The 14139-nt window shown below is 45.2% G+C and overlaps 1 protein-coding gene across 1 annotated transcript in view; it reads right to left on the reverse strand.

Moving 5' to 3' along the window:
* Window positions 1-399: 399 nt before the first annotated feature.
* GRK3 (G protein-coupled receptor kinase 3) overlaps window positions 400-14139 on the reverse strand; it is a 66195-nt gene continuing 52455 nt past the window's right edge. Inside the window, exons 16-21 of the mRNA XM_027689340.1 lie at window positions 13065-13131; window positions 12520-12615; window positions 9964-10126; window positions 9067-9203; window positions 8031-8144; window positions 400-7508 (exon numbers count right to left, since the gene is read on the reverse strand). Of these exons, the coding sequence (XP_027545141.1) occupies window positions 7347-7508; window positions 8031-8144; window positions 9067-9203; window positions 9964-10126; window positions 12520-12615; window positions 13065-13131 (739 nt within the window). The 3' untranslated portion in view covers window positions 400-7346. The remainder of the gene's footprint in view (window positions 7509-8030; window positions 8145-9066; window positions 9204-9963; window positions 10127-12519; window positions 12616-13064; window positions 13132-14139) is intronic.

Here is a 14139-nt window from a genome sequence, read left to right on the forward strand (position 1 = left end):
CAGTGCAGCCACGGAGCAGCCTGTCCGCTCCTGGGGGTCCCTCTGGCACTGGTGGAAAGCCACCATTGGTCACCCATCACACACGCCCCAGTCCCTGCCAGAGATCCCTGACACGGGGCTGAGGATCACCCCAGGGCCCTCCTGGCAGAGCAAGCACCATCCCACCATCAGGACACAACCAGTATGTCCCTAGGAAGGGGGAAAATGAGGATAAACACTGTGTGCAGGAATGGGGGTGAGCAAAGGGACTTACCTGTGTGCGGGGCAGCCGGGGTGATGGGGCACAGGGGTCGGTCTGTGAGCAGCTGCCCAGTCTGGCACAGCCCAGCACATCCCGGCACAGCCCGTTCCAGTCCTGTGGGAAGGGGCAGGTGACACTGAAAGAACCAGGCACCAGCACACACGCAAAGGACGGTTTTTATTGGGGTCTGGTCGTAGGAGAGCAGTTGTACTGACCAACACACAGAAGCAGCTTAGCTGTGCCAAAATAATCCGTTAAAAAAATACTGGCGGAAAGAACCGAGTGTGGCACATCCGCCACGACGGGCGAGGGCTGTAAACTCCGAGGACAGTCCGTGAGGAGCCCGAGGGACGTGCCACAGCTCACCCGGCACAGGGACCCTCCTCCCCACAATAAATATGGAAAGAGCCAAGTACATAAAACAAGGAATGATCTCATCGATACAATATCTAAAGTTATTTACAGATCCTGGCTTTGCTTACCATTAATTACACATTTTGGACAGGTTCTCTTTCGATCATTTCCCTCATCACGAGTAGCTGTTCGTGTGAATCTGCTCCTTTTTGTTTTGAAGGACCGAATGAGGCACTGCAAGTGCTCACAAATCCCCTCTCCAAGGATGCTCCTGCTTTATTCTGTTTTTCAGACTCGTTTTTATGTGCCATCTCACCTACTCTCTGCTCTCTCCCCTTCTCCGAGGAGAAAATCCCTGCTGCAGCCAGGAAAGTCTCTTCCCAGCCTGTACCTCACCCCAGTCCATCTCCTTTTCCAGTCTTGGAACACATTGTGTCAAACAAACCTGGACAAACCCTGACTCTGAACAACCATCTTCCTGCACCTGTCCCCAGGTTTTCTATCAAAGCCCTGCCTGGACACACCTCAGGCCAGTAACACCAGGCTCAGTGCTGTCCCCACTGTGTCCCCTTTCGGGGGGTGACACTAAGAAGCCACAATGCCACCAGCACCAGCACAGTTTTACCCGTCATGGGGCTCTACCTCCCTCCAGGAGCAGCTCCAGCTCACCCCAAAATACAGTGGGATCAGACAGGCATGAGAGGGTGAAATGGGAAAGAAGGAAGGGACTGCTCCGGGGTGAGGCAGGGATCCCTCCCCATGGCAGGAGCACAGCAGGGATCTCTCCCTGGCTCCAGGTAGCCCCTCAGCAAGGAGGGGGCTTCAGCAGCAGAAAAATGCCAGACTTCACCCCAGAGATGTCATGGGGAGCAGCCCTGACCACCACAGACCTTCAGCTCCACCACACTGGCAATTAAGAGCATGTGCTGTAACACCTTGAGTATTCCTCAAACCACAGAGGCCACGCTCACAACTGGAATAATTTTTAGGAAATGAGTGATCTGTTGAATTTGGGGCTATTTCTGTACCTCGCCTGGGAAGGAGGTGCTGGGGTTGTCTCTCTACAGATGTGCCCAGTGGCAGCAACTCTCACAGTACACCAGGAGTGGTACCCACAGCGAGGGGGTCAGCATGGGGGTCACCCAAGGGATGGTCCCTGCGGGGTCTCGGAGTGCCCGCTCCCTTCCTGGGATGTGACACAGAGCAGGGTCCTGCCCTGGCCCCCACTCCCTGACAGACACCACTGCTGCCTCAGCAGGCTCTGGCCTGTTTTTAAGGATCGAGTGATCACCCTCAAACACCAAATCCATATCCAGCATGTAAATTTTGGTGACTATGGCTGCCTGCAGCCCATCTCTGCCCTACACCTCAACTGGTCCCCATGCCAAGTTCTCCAGCTCCAGCACCACTCTGGGCTCTCCCTCCGCTCACTCCTTACCCTTGGAATTAGAGCTGTGCACTTCCCTGAGCTGATGGCTGAGCTGCATCAAACATCAAGCTGACTCCTTGCCCCAATTTAGGTCACTGATTCTCATTAACCCAGCACAGACTCATACGAATAAACACTTGCTCTTGGAAGGCTGAAAGATAAAGGGGAAATTTAGAAATATCACATCAAGGGGTCGATCTGCAGGAGCTTTCCAGGTGCTTCTGCATTCATGAGCCACCTCAAGATAGTCCCGACAGAGCCCAGAGTCCCTGTGCCGGGAGACAGGGGTGAGCTGCACATCCTCAGGGAGACTATTCCCACTTTATCATGAAAAACAGAATAAAGCTGGCTGATCCTGCTTGAAAGGAATTGCCACTTCCATATGCATACGGAGCAGAAATTCTGTGGAATGTCAGAAGTTGGAGAAACGTATTTAATAAATAATATAAAATGCTTTTTCTGTTAAAATAGAATTCTCGGGTTTATACCTACAGAGCATAGCAACCTTTACATAAACAAAATAAAGCTGAGTCTGTGGTGATTAGTTTAACACAAAATAAAAATACAATTTAACAATAGTATTAAAACAGCCAATGTTCCATCCACACAATATGTACACCATGGAATAGAAATCAACAGGAAACAAAAGTAGATTATCTTGAAACTCCTCAGACATTTGGATATACATCTTTTCTCTGTATATTTTAGATATTTTCCTTTTTTTTTTTACAATATTAAAATTAATACTATGCTTTGTCAAAATACGCTTTTCAGGTTTTTTTCTTTAATTTGTAGAACTGACTCATTCCTTATATTAATCAACACAACTAGAATTATTTACTGTCTACTGTACACTTCAAATAGTCCTTCCTCCAGGGATATTCTGGGTGTGAACACCTCAGAGCTGAAGGAGCCGCGTCACTGCCACGTGCTGAGAGGGGCACGGAGACACCCGTGTGCCAACGGCTGTGGGACGTGGAATTAAAGAACCTGGTCCTAAAGCTGATCAGCTGCCAGGGAAAGAGCAACTCAAGAGCTCCAGGGATTTCACTCTTCATGAGCTGATTTACTGTAAACCCAAGGAATGTCAGTGCTGAGTCACCACAGTGCCGGGGCTCGGTCCTGCTCGAGGGGCAACATCAAGCCCTGAGCAGCTCTCCTGGGCACAACAGTGTCCACTTGGACAGGATCACAACCAAAACAGGTCTGTTTTAGCTCAAAAAAACAGTGTTTCCATCATCTACACACTGTGCTGCACACACTTGATTTATATCAAAACCAAACCCAACCCCATAATCCAATTTCCATTTTTTTCCCCCTTGACAGAAGTGGGAAAAAAAAAAAACTTCCACTGGGTTTCTAAAGGGGAGGTGCTGAATCATGGAATCATGGAATATCCTGAGTTGGAAGGGACTCACAAGGATCATCAAAGTCCAACTCCTGGCTCTGCTCAGGATAACTCCAAGAATTTGAGGAAAATTTGAATGTGACTAAGCCGAGGTCTATCCCTGGAGCTGCTCTCCCTACCTGCCAGGCTTCCCAGCTACACTTTCAGCTATTTTTAGCCTGCTCCAAGTTTTTTTGAAGCCTAATGGGGGGTGGGAGAACATACCAGGAATGTCAATCCAAGCTGGCTCCACTCCAGCATTACTCCAGCTTATCTCACACCAACAGTTTGGGAAGAACCTGTGAGCCTGTGGCCACAGGCTGTGCTGGACCAGGGACAAGAACAAGACAAAGTTCAACACAACTAACAGGAAGAAGCTTTTACACTTGGAGAAGTGGGCAGCCAACACTTGGGTGAAGGATTGAAAAAAAATCATTAATGTTCCTTTAACAGGCTAATGAATTTGCAAAACAGTTACCAAATAAAGCTGAGTAACAAAAATTTATACCTGCAATGAAGAGACACCTGATCTGACCCGGTGTCCAAGGGAGCACCTGACTCAGTCAGGAGACACCAGCCAAGCTCATCCCTGCTCCAAGTGGTTCCTCACTCTGCCTGCAGCAGGAATAACTGTGGCTTTGCTTCTCCTGCACTTAAATTTCTACTCATAGAAACCTGATTTTGGCCAGAATTCACTGTATCCCTATTACTCAAGTGAGACATTAATTTACAGCAACTCCCACATATCAAAAAAGCACAGGGAGCAGGGGTGCAACTCCTCAAAATGCCCCAGGACCCCCAGCACAGCTCTCTCCCATCCCATCACTCCTGCTGGCTTTCCAGGATCTGGCCCAACTGCATTTGCCAGCTACAAGGAATAATCAGGATATGATCCCTGCAGCCCTGGAGACACGTGGATGTGTCAGGGGGTGTTTAATATGGCCCTGTCCAGGTGTAATTCTCCATTTTGGAATATCAGAAACAATTCCTGTGCACACCTAAATCTTCAGTCCAGCTGATGCTTTTTTAAAGGACTTTCAGATAATTTGTTTAAAAGTCTGTTTAATCATTCACTCAGATGAGTGAATGCTGTGGATGCCTGAAGCTCTAATTTCTTTACTTCCCTGAACATTAACAAAAATACAACTCCTACAAATATGGTCAAAATGCACAAAAGACAAGGTTGTGCCTGATGCCCTTCATGTTCAATGAGGGTTTTACACACACAGATGAAGACTCTCATGTAAAATGACACCACCAGGAACCTTTGTCCAAGATAAAAACTTCAGGGACTCTGGTACCTACATCAGGAAGGAGCAGTTTGGGGCAGTATCCAGGATTTTGGCTGGAAGGGTGGAATTCCAGCTCTCCCTCTGCACCAGCAGATCCAGCCCCTTTCACCAGAACCCCAGTTCTTACTGGGATCCCAACGGGAGTCACTACATAGTTTGTCACTACAATAATCTCTCCTTCTCTCCTAAGAGCAGTTATACATATAAGTCAAATAAAGCTCCTATAAATTGTCAATAAATCAGATGACTAAAGAAAACCAAATCTGTTACTGCCCCACTCTCACTGGAGATGGAAAGCTGACTGAGGGTGGAGCGGGATGAGGCAGTAAGGACCGTGATAACAAGGATAGTCTGGGGCCATCCCAACTCCAAAATACAAGTAATTTCCTAAGTCAATACACAGCCTTTGTTTCATACACAATCTCTGGTTTTGAGGCACGATTTCCCAATTGCTGCCCTGTCCCTCCCCTCCTCACCAACACCAGCACCCGGAATCTGCTGAGCAGAGACTGCCAACAAGGAGTGAGAGTAAAAACCAGCCATGGAAAATAACTGAAGGAGAAGAATGAACTGACCGTGGACTAAGAAAGTACAAACGAGTTACACAAGAACCGTGAGCAGCATTTAACACAATCTGAGGGTTTTTTCCTAAATCAAGAATAAAAATAAGAGCATTGCATGATATTGTAGGGAGAGCTGAACAACACCCAGTGGCATGAGACATTTCCTATTCCAAACATTGTTAAATACCACACATAAGAGTCGTGGAATCATTTAGGTTGGAAAAGACCTCCAAGATCTTTGAGTCCAACCTTTGACCAACTACCTTTGACACTGCTCCCTACAGAGGAGCTGAGATGCTCAGTGACACTTATCAGCAGGAATGACAGAGAGGCTGGTACCCTTTACACAAAATAATTTGGAAAATAAACGGGAAAAAAAATAATTGAAAGTAATCACTGACTCACAGGAGGTATTTTCCAGAACGTTTTTCCTTTGATGAAGCCCCTGATGGTCAGATAGAGTTAGCACGGGCTCTGCAGACAACCCAGCCCCACTTCTAGAAGCAAATACAGCCAACTTTATTACTCTTCTACAAGGAAAGAGGTCTGGAACTCTGTGGTTGTCTGACAGCAACACCCGCTTGCACGCTGGGCAGATGGGGGAAGCTGTCAGGGCAACTTCTGCTCTCATTTACCAGACACAATTCCCTTTGTCTTTAGGGACTATGAGAGTTGTACCTACAGAGCTGGGAAGAAAATCTTCTCAAAGGTGTTCATGGAATCAGAAAAAAAGCTTAAATTCAGCCCTGACCTCTCTCTTACAAACCATCACAACACCCAGGGCAAGGCTGACTTGATGAGCTTGAAGCTGTCAGACAGTTCAGGATTGGATCTTGACTTCAGCAAGAGTTCAGCACACCACGACTGATGCCTCAAGTAGAATTAATATAAACCGGGCATTTGATCAGCTCCTTCTGTCAGTACCACACTCAGTTTTCTCAGACTGTTTACAATGTGGACAGTTTGAACTCTTTAGAAGAGAAAAATCAAAGATCCTTTCACAAGCTGAGCGTGTGATATGTGCACGAACCTCCTGGGCCAAGCTACAGAGAAAACTGGGATATCTATGCTATGAGAACACACCTGTGTACAACAGAGAAGGATCCACGAGTCCCAGAACTGGAGTGATCCGGAATACGTACCGAGGTACCCAGACATTTGAACCCAGCACATGCACTAGAATGCATTGGATTTGAATAGTTTCTTTTTAATTTTTAAAAAGTGCAGTTGACCTGAAATGGAAAAGAACTGTCTTTATGTTCACTGTAAACTTGTCAAAAGGAATCTGCTCTTTAAAAACTGTGCTAAAATAGTCAATTTATACAACAGAGCACTAGATGAAGCTACCATAAATTCCTCTTCACCAATTATTACTCTATTGTGTCAGTTATAGTACTGCATATACGTAGAAGAAGCAAAACGGTGGTAGCTACTATTAGTGAGTACAACAAACCAAGGGAATAATTCGAGTTCAACGCTCCCATGAAGTAGCAATAACATTTAAACCACAGGACAGTTAGAATTCAGTACTTTGAAGTGCATAAGAGTCACACTGTTGATCATCAGCAGTATGGAGAAAGGTTATTATAGAGTCAGCAGTAATGGTTGGAAAGGACATGGCAACACGACAGAGTGAGGGTCATCCAACAGGGTGGCAGCTCCGGGTCTGTCGGTGTCACCATGGAGTGTCACCCCAGCCAGCAGCACCTGCGCCAGCCCCAGGCCTGGTGCCACCAAACGAGGGGATCGCAGGGAAAACAGCCTCTTCCTTCCATCAGTAGTTCCAGAGTAACGGAGCACATCCGGGCCCCCGCCGGGAGTGGGGACACGTGGGAGCAAGGAGCAGCCTCTACGCTTGGTGACTTCCACCGCTGCAGGAGCAGGAATCCACCCGCCACCCTTCCAGTCTTCACAGCCTCCACAGACAGAGTTCTGACACGATCCCACGCTGTAAACATCTAATTCCTCCTCTTCTAAGCACATCCCGCATCCAGGATTGCACAAAGTCATTCATAAGGATTCTGGGACACTCTGCATGTTCACCAAGTAGCTCTCCCTGCGTGAACGTGGTTCGTGTCTCCTACAGCCCATTGCTGTTCCTGTGGCTGAGCGGTGGCTTCGAGAGCTCTACGACTGTGGAGCGAGATTTATTGAGAAACTTTGGAGCCCGGCGCAGCAACCTCTGGGCCTCAGTGAAAGCTTCTGTCAGCTCTTTTTTCCACTGAACAAATTCGGGGTCACTCTGAAAGAGACACAGAAGCAGTTTGGCACTTCATCGTAACCGGCCAGCAGCGTCTTCCGTCTTACACAGCACCTTAAGGAGGTTATTTTAATTTTCCGAAGGAACAAGCAGCTTTAGGTATTGCCCATGTGCAGCCCTCGGCTTCTCCATCACACCGCCGAAGGCTGGACACAACGTTTTGGGGACTCCTGCACTTCCCCCTGGTAAATACATGAGCTACAGCAACTCCCTGCAGTGACACACGAGCCAACAAGGCCCTCGGAGCCCGCGGAGGTTGAGTAGTTTTAAAGTTTTTAGCTATTTAATAAACTGAACTCGTTTTGGCCCAAATACCATTGAAATCCATGACAGGAGCTGGCACAGTTGCAGGTTTCCTGCTTTCAAAACTCTAGTGTGATAAACACTTCAGCTCTGCTTCACAAAGGGCCTTAGTTAACATGTAACAGGAAGACCTGAAAACTTGTCAGTCGTTTATCATATGCAAAACACTCTGATTAAATTATCAAAAAACAAGTGTCTTACCTCACACTGTAGGACAAACTGTTTTCCTCCTTTAATTCTCAGTAAGATGCATTTCTTATCTTTAATTTGTGTTTCTTCAACAGATACTATTTGTTCCATTGTCAGCAGGTTTTGCTGCAGCATTTGCAAAAGAGCAGAGAATTAATTGAAAAAAAACCCCGTTGCCCATCAAATAAAAGTCACTATCTCATTTTTCTAGACTCCCCACATGAATTAAGTTATGAACATTAAGATTCATTACACAAACATTTATTTCTGAAGGCTGGGTCATGAACTAAAGATAGATTATAAGGTAAGAGACATTTACAAGGGGCTTGGTTGCTTCAACAGAGACAACGGAATATCAGCTCTGAAAGCCAGTAATGACAGCATGAAATAAGAATCTACAAATAGGTGTGTCTGCAAACAGAATATTCACTATTTTCCCTCCAGAGTTGCATATAATTTGATACATTTTCCAAGTATTACTGCTGCTAAAAATAAAAGCCAATCTTACTATTTCTAAGAGCTAAAAGGGAATATTTCAGCACTAAATACTTCCAAAGAGAACATACACAGCAGTGTGCAGGAAAGCTTTCCCTACAGACTGCAGAGGACACAATGTCTTAAATTCCAAACCCTTCTTTAACTAAATATACAAAATATCTGCCCTACACATGAGCACAGCTGGGCTACACTACAGTCACTATAGCATTTTCTTGGAAACAAAATGCTATAGCATTGACACCTTACCAGTTTGTGTTTTTTTGTATAAACAGTCCAGAGGTCCTAAATGAAAAACAACACCATCAACTACCAAATTCCTTTAAAAATATAACAAAACAGAGTAAACAGGTTTCTCAAATCAACTTTATGTCTCCTCTGTGCAGTGGAGCTACCGATTAACTACAGCGATGCTGGAGATAAGTTACTCAAATCCACAGGGCATTTACTGGGATAAACCATTTCCACAGGGGGAACACCTGGGCATGAGTCCTTAGATGTTCCTGCACCTCCACCTGCATTCCAGTGCTGCTCCCAGTGTAGCCTCACTTACCCGGGACTCTCCTTCTCCTCGCCACTCAAGCCGGTTTGGGAAGAGGTAAAAGTAACGACGCTGCCACTGAGTCAGGAAGGGGTTCCCCAATTTCAGCATGTATCCATGCATTATACAGTCCTTCCCCAGGGCATAATCTAAAAAAAGAGGGAACATCAGCAAAGCAAACCAAGGTGCAACCTAAAAGCATTCTGCAGGGAGTTTTGTGGAGAAGGGACGGAGTCCTGGGCACGGGGCACTCAGTGTGCACTCAGCAGGTTGAAATCTTGCTTGTGTGTACACACACAGCCCCAGTTCTGCCTTAATTATATGGGCTGATGCACCTGCAGTGGAGTAACCAAGAACACACTTGGTTCTTAAAAAAGTATCTCAACAAAGAATGTTGAAAGAACTGGATATTGTTCTCCAAAGTCTGGGGGGGTTGATGCAAATCGCAGGCTGCAGTTTGCTCTACAGGACCTCCAGGGGCCCTTCTCAGCTCCTGATCGTGAAATCAAACCCCACACACTGTGAGGGTGGGGAGGCCCTGGCACAGGTTGCCCAGAGAAGCCGTGGCTGCCCCATCCCTGGAAGTGTCCAAGGCCAGGTTGGACAGGGCTTGGAAGCAACCTGGGATAGTGGAAGGTGTCCCTGCCCATGGCAGGGGGTGGAACGAGATGATCTTTAAGGTCCCTTCCAACCCAGACCATTCCATGATCTGTGATACTCTTTCCAAAGCATGATGTCATCAGTCAGCATTTCAGAACATTAACAAACATCTTAAGCAACACGACAGTGACTAAACGAATTCTAACGATTCCCAGTGAATGACAGTCACGGGAGTGTGTGGTGTGGAACTCCGAGCACAGGAATTACTATCTAGGAGCAAAAGATGAGAGAAGTGTAAGGACAGATTACCTTCCTCGTGGCCAAGCTGCTTATTTTTAGCCCTTTTTCTGGCCTCAATTTTATCTGTGTCTGCATTTACTGCATCATAAACAGTTTCTGCTACTTCTTGCTGCCAACGCTCCGATATTACCAGAGGGAAGTTCTTATATAACTCCTGGTCACTATCAAGCAACTTGCAAGAGAAAAACAACATAAAAACCCAACATTTTAGTAACTTTCACTATTCTTATCCCCAACAGTTAATAATTATCCATACAACAAAATTATTTAAAAAGCTGTATTAGCTCAAACCTTCACAAAACAAACAGATGCAAGCAAGAGAAGCACAGACACTGATTTAGGCAAAGATACTAATTTATGTGCAGAGAACAGGCCACCTGCTCAAAGCTTGTTTGGTTTGATAGCTCTAGCTAGCTCCTCACTCAACATTGTCCTATAATGTTCTCTAGACTTCACATTTAAATAATTACTGAAATATAAGCAGCATAAAAGTTGCATAAAAATTTCCTCAGCACAAAAATTCCATGAATAAATGAAAAGACACCTTTTCCACAGCAATGCTTTCCATGCTTCCACAGCTGCATTTTACATTCTTAATAATTATTCTACAAAATTCAGCAGTGTGTGATACAGACCTCAATTTTCTTGTTATAAGGATTCTTTACTCCTCTACCTTTGAGTCTTTAAATTGAATTGCACTGAAGGAAATTAGGAAAAATTCTTCACCAAAAAGGGTTGTCCAGCACTGAAACAGGGCAGTGGTGGAGTCCCCAGCCCTGGAAGGGCTTAAAGCCATGTGGATGCAGTGATGTTGCAGCAGTTGCAGGAGCACGATAGGAAAACCTGGCTTAATTCTCCTTCTACAGCCAGGCCAGGCACTCCTGGAGTACATATTCTCCTCCTATATCACAGCAGGAAAAAATACATAGAGAAGACTTCTCTGCAGTTCCAGGGACTTCCTACAGCACCCAAGTAAGGAGGAAAAGCCACAGGCATCCACTGTTGGCTCTCCAGCTGGTAATCCCAAAGCTCACGTGTTCTTCCTGGGGACACAGGACACTCTGCAGGATAAATATAATCCCCAAGGGCCACAGAGCACAGCAAGGTGTTCAAACTGGTGTCCTCAGGCAGAGAGGGCTCCTGACACCTCACTGGCAGCTCTGGCTCCACTGACTCAGAGGCAGGAATTACCCAGTCCCCTAAAAAGGCCTGTGACACCCCAGGAAGGCTGGACCTGACATCCCTCACTGACTCATCCCTAAGAGTAAATTTATCCTATAGGCAGACTGAACTGTTAGATCCTGAGATTAAACTGGAGGTGCTATGGCAGTGACCCGGGTACATGATTCACATCCAGTAATATGAATCCTCAATAATGCATATTATTGAGCATATCTGATCCACTCAATAAACAGAAGGACCAACCAGTTTCTCCTTACAAAATGCTCCTCTGGATTCTGGCATTCCAGAATTGCAGAAGACTGGAATCCTGCTAGACTAACACTGAAGACGTGGAGTTTTCTGGGATAAAGAACCTCCCGGGCTCTCTGCACTTCTCTTTAAACACATAAAATCTTTTCAGTGCCAACTTCTGTCACCACAGTGGGTGACACTGACAGACGAGCTCCTTTTCAGGCTCTGTGAGTACTCAGTGTGGCTTTTTGCTTATAAAGTTTAGAGCAATTAGTTTCTCTCCTGACTCACTTCTGTAATAACAAGTATAAGGTCTGATCTACTGCAGAATGTGTGATGAAAAGAATGAAGAGGACAGACCCAAGAAAAGCACTGACTCGCTGTCCCAAAGTCCCAGAGAAGCTCCAGAGAGGGAAGATATTTACAGGGGGGTCACACCACCTTCATGTGAGTCCTAAAGGGGCCAGCAGTTTCAACTTCTTTTTTTTTTTCATTTATATTTTTTCATTAGATTTTTGATAATACCAGAACCTGAAAGTTTCTTTTAGCACTTTTCTAACTTAAAACATTGCTAACGTCAATACACAGTTTGTCATTTTTAAGAGTTTTCCACTGCACTCTCTGACCACTAAGCTATTAAAATAAGGTTTAGTTCAATTTATCCAAGCTATCACAAACTATTCACAATTTTTAAACCTATAAACCACCAGGTGTTCTTGAAAACATGAGGCTTTCCCAATTGTCTTCTGACCGTTTGAAATATCTGGTTTGTCATAAAAAACTGCCAGAGCTCAAGGAGCATTTGGACAACGCCCTCAGGGACATGGGATTGTTGGGTGTCCTGTGCAGGGCCAGGAGTTGGACTTTGATGATCCCTGTGGGTCCCTTCCCACAAGGGTATTCCATGATCCTATGACACTTCTGACAGGAAGGTAGATTTATCAAAATCTAAAAACCTAAGGACTTGGCAAACAGCAACCCAGGGAACCAGCCCAAGGTACCTCTTTGGTACCAGCATGGATTGAGTTTCCCAACCTGAAGGAATTCCTTGCACATCCAGCAGCCCCGAAGCAAAGGAATGCCATGCACACATGGAAAGTCAAGCACAGCAGTCCCAGTGCCACCCTCCAACTCTCACTGGAAGCTGAGTACCTTAATGCCTTTAGTGTCCTCTTCATCAAACGACCCAATATCGAAAGCATCTGCTGCATTCACTTCTCCCCGGGGAGGAATCAGTGGAGGAGGGTACTAGAAATTAAAGCAGCATAATTAAAGACAAAATAATGGACATTATTTAACTCCATTCTGTAAGTTGTACACAGCCTTTTTATTTTTTTTGCACAAATGACACATGACTGTGCAAGAGTGTGTCCCTTGAAATTAAACTTCTGTCCAAAGTTGCTGCCACTCTTTAATAAAAGCTCCTTCAAAAATCTGGGGAAAAAACTCTCCAGTTTAGAGACAGCTAAGCTGAAGAAACCATGCAGCCATTTGACACTGAAAAAATAATAATTCACTACTGAGATCTGTAGCGATGAATATTCAGCAGCTTTCATCAACAACCCTCCACATATTTGTGCCAGTGAGCACATGTGCTAGGGATTGGGATCCTGAAGTTTTCTGTCCATTACCTGTTTGGGCTTATTTTCCTGTTACTGTTAATCAAGTAAGCTAAAATTACTGTCTTCATCCTTTACCTTCTGTAAATAGACTTGCTGCCAATCAATGCCTTTGAAGAAAGGATGTTCTTTTACTTCTTGTGCGCTGCAAAATAAAAATGACTGAAGTCAACAAATGAAAGGGCTTTTCAAATGTATTCAAGAAATACAAAGCCTTCAAAGGTCACATTTCTATCACTTGAAAACATCAGGGAAATGCTCTTTTCTGCAAGGAAAAAAATAAACATTCTGAGGTAAACAACAGGAGAAAAGATTTTCATGTGGAACCGCTCAGAATAGTGCTGTAGGGCTGGCAGGGAAGCACTCCTGATGGCAGCCCATCATTTCAAACAGCAAAGGATACTCCTCTGCTGTCAGATCCCAAATGCTGACCTGTGTCAGATCCCATACACTGAGCTGTGTCACATCCCAAACACTACTTGTATGTAACCAGATTACTCCAAACCATTTAACATTACACAAATTTTATGGGAATATGAGCCACTACTCTTGATAGGCCCCAAGGAAAAGCAATCTCAGGTCATTATCAAAGGCGGCTCCAAGACAAAAACCCTCTGAATCTCCCACTGGAACTGGAGCCAGCCCCAGGCTCAGGGCCATCAGTTACCTGTCATCACACATCCCTAAAGGTTTCTCAACAGTTGTTTACTTCTTTCCTTGTTTCCTCTCCCAGTCTCACATTGGCTTCTTAAACAGTTGATAACAACAATCTCATGAACACCTACAACGAGGTAAGCTTGGCAGGAGCAAGGAGCGTTTTGTAGTCAAGAAACCAAAAAAAAAAAAAGCCTTTTCCTTAGAACCATGAAATGACACAGGTAGTACCAGCAATATTCACAGCTTCTTTCCTTTGGGATTGGGGTTTTTTTTTCTGTGTAATATGCTCCTATCATTACAGATAAAATATAAGCAATAAATTTTCCTATCAGTTTGTCTGAGTCAAGTCATATGATTTCATGCCAAAACAGATCAGGCAAAACCAGAAAAACAACCCAGGGATGAGAAGTAGGAACACCACCCAATGTAAGTATGACTGCAGGGAACTCAGGGGAAGGCTTTAAGGACAGAAATTGTCCAAAAAATGTGTCCAAAC

The sequence above is a fragment of the Neopelma chrysocephalum genome, unplaced genomic scaffold (genome assembly GCF_003984885.1).
Source record: "Neopelma chrysocephalum unplaced genomic scaffold, ASM398488v2 Primary Assembly neopelma1_77, whole genome shotgun sequence".
NCBI lineage: Eukaryota > Metazoa > Chordata > Aves > Passeriformes > Pipridae > Neopelma > Neopelma chrysocephalum.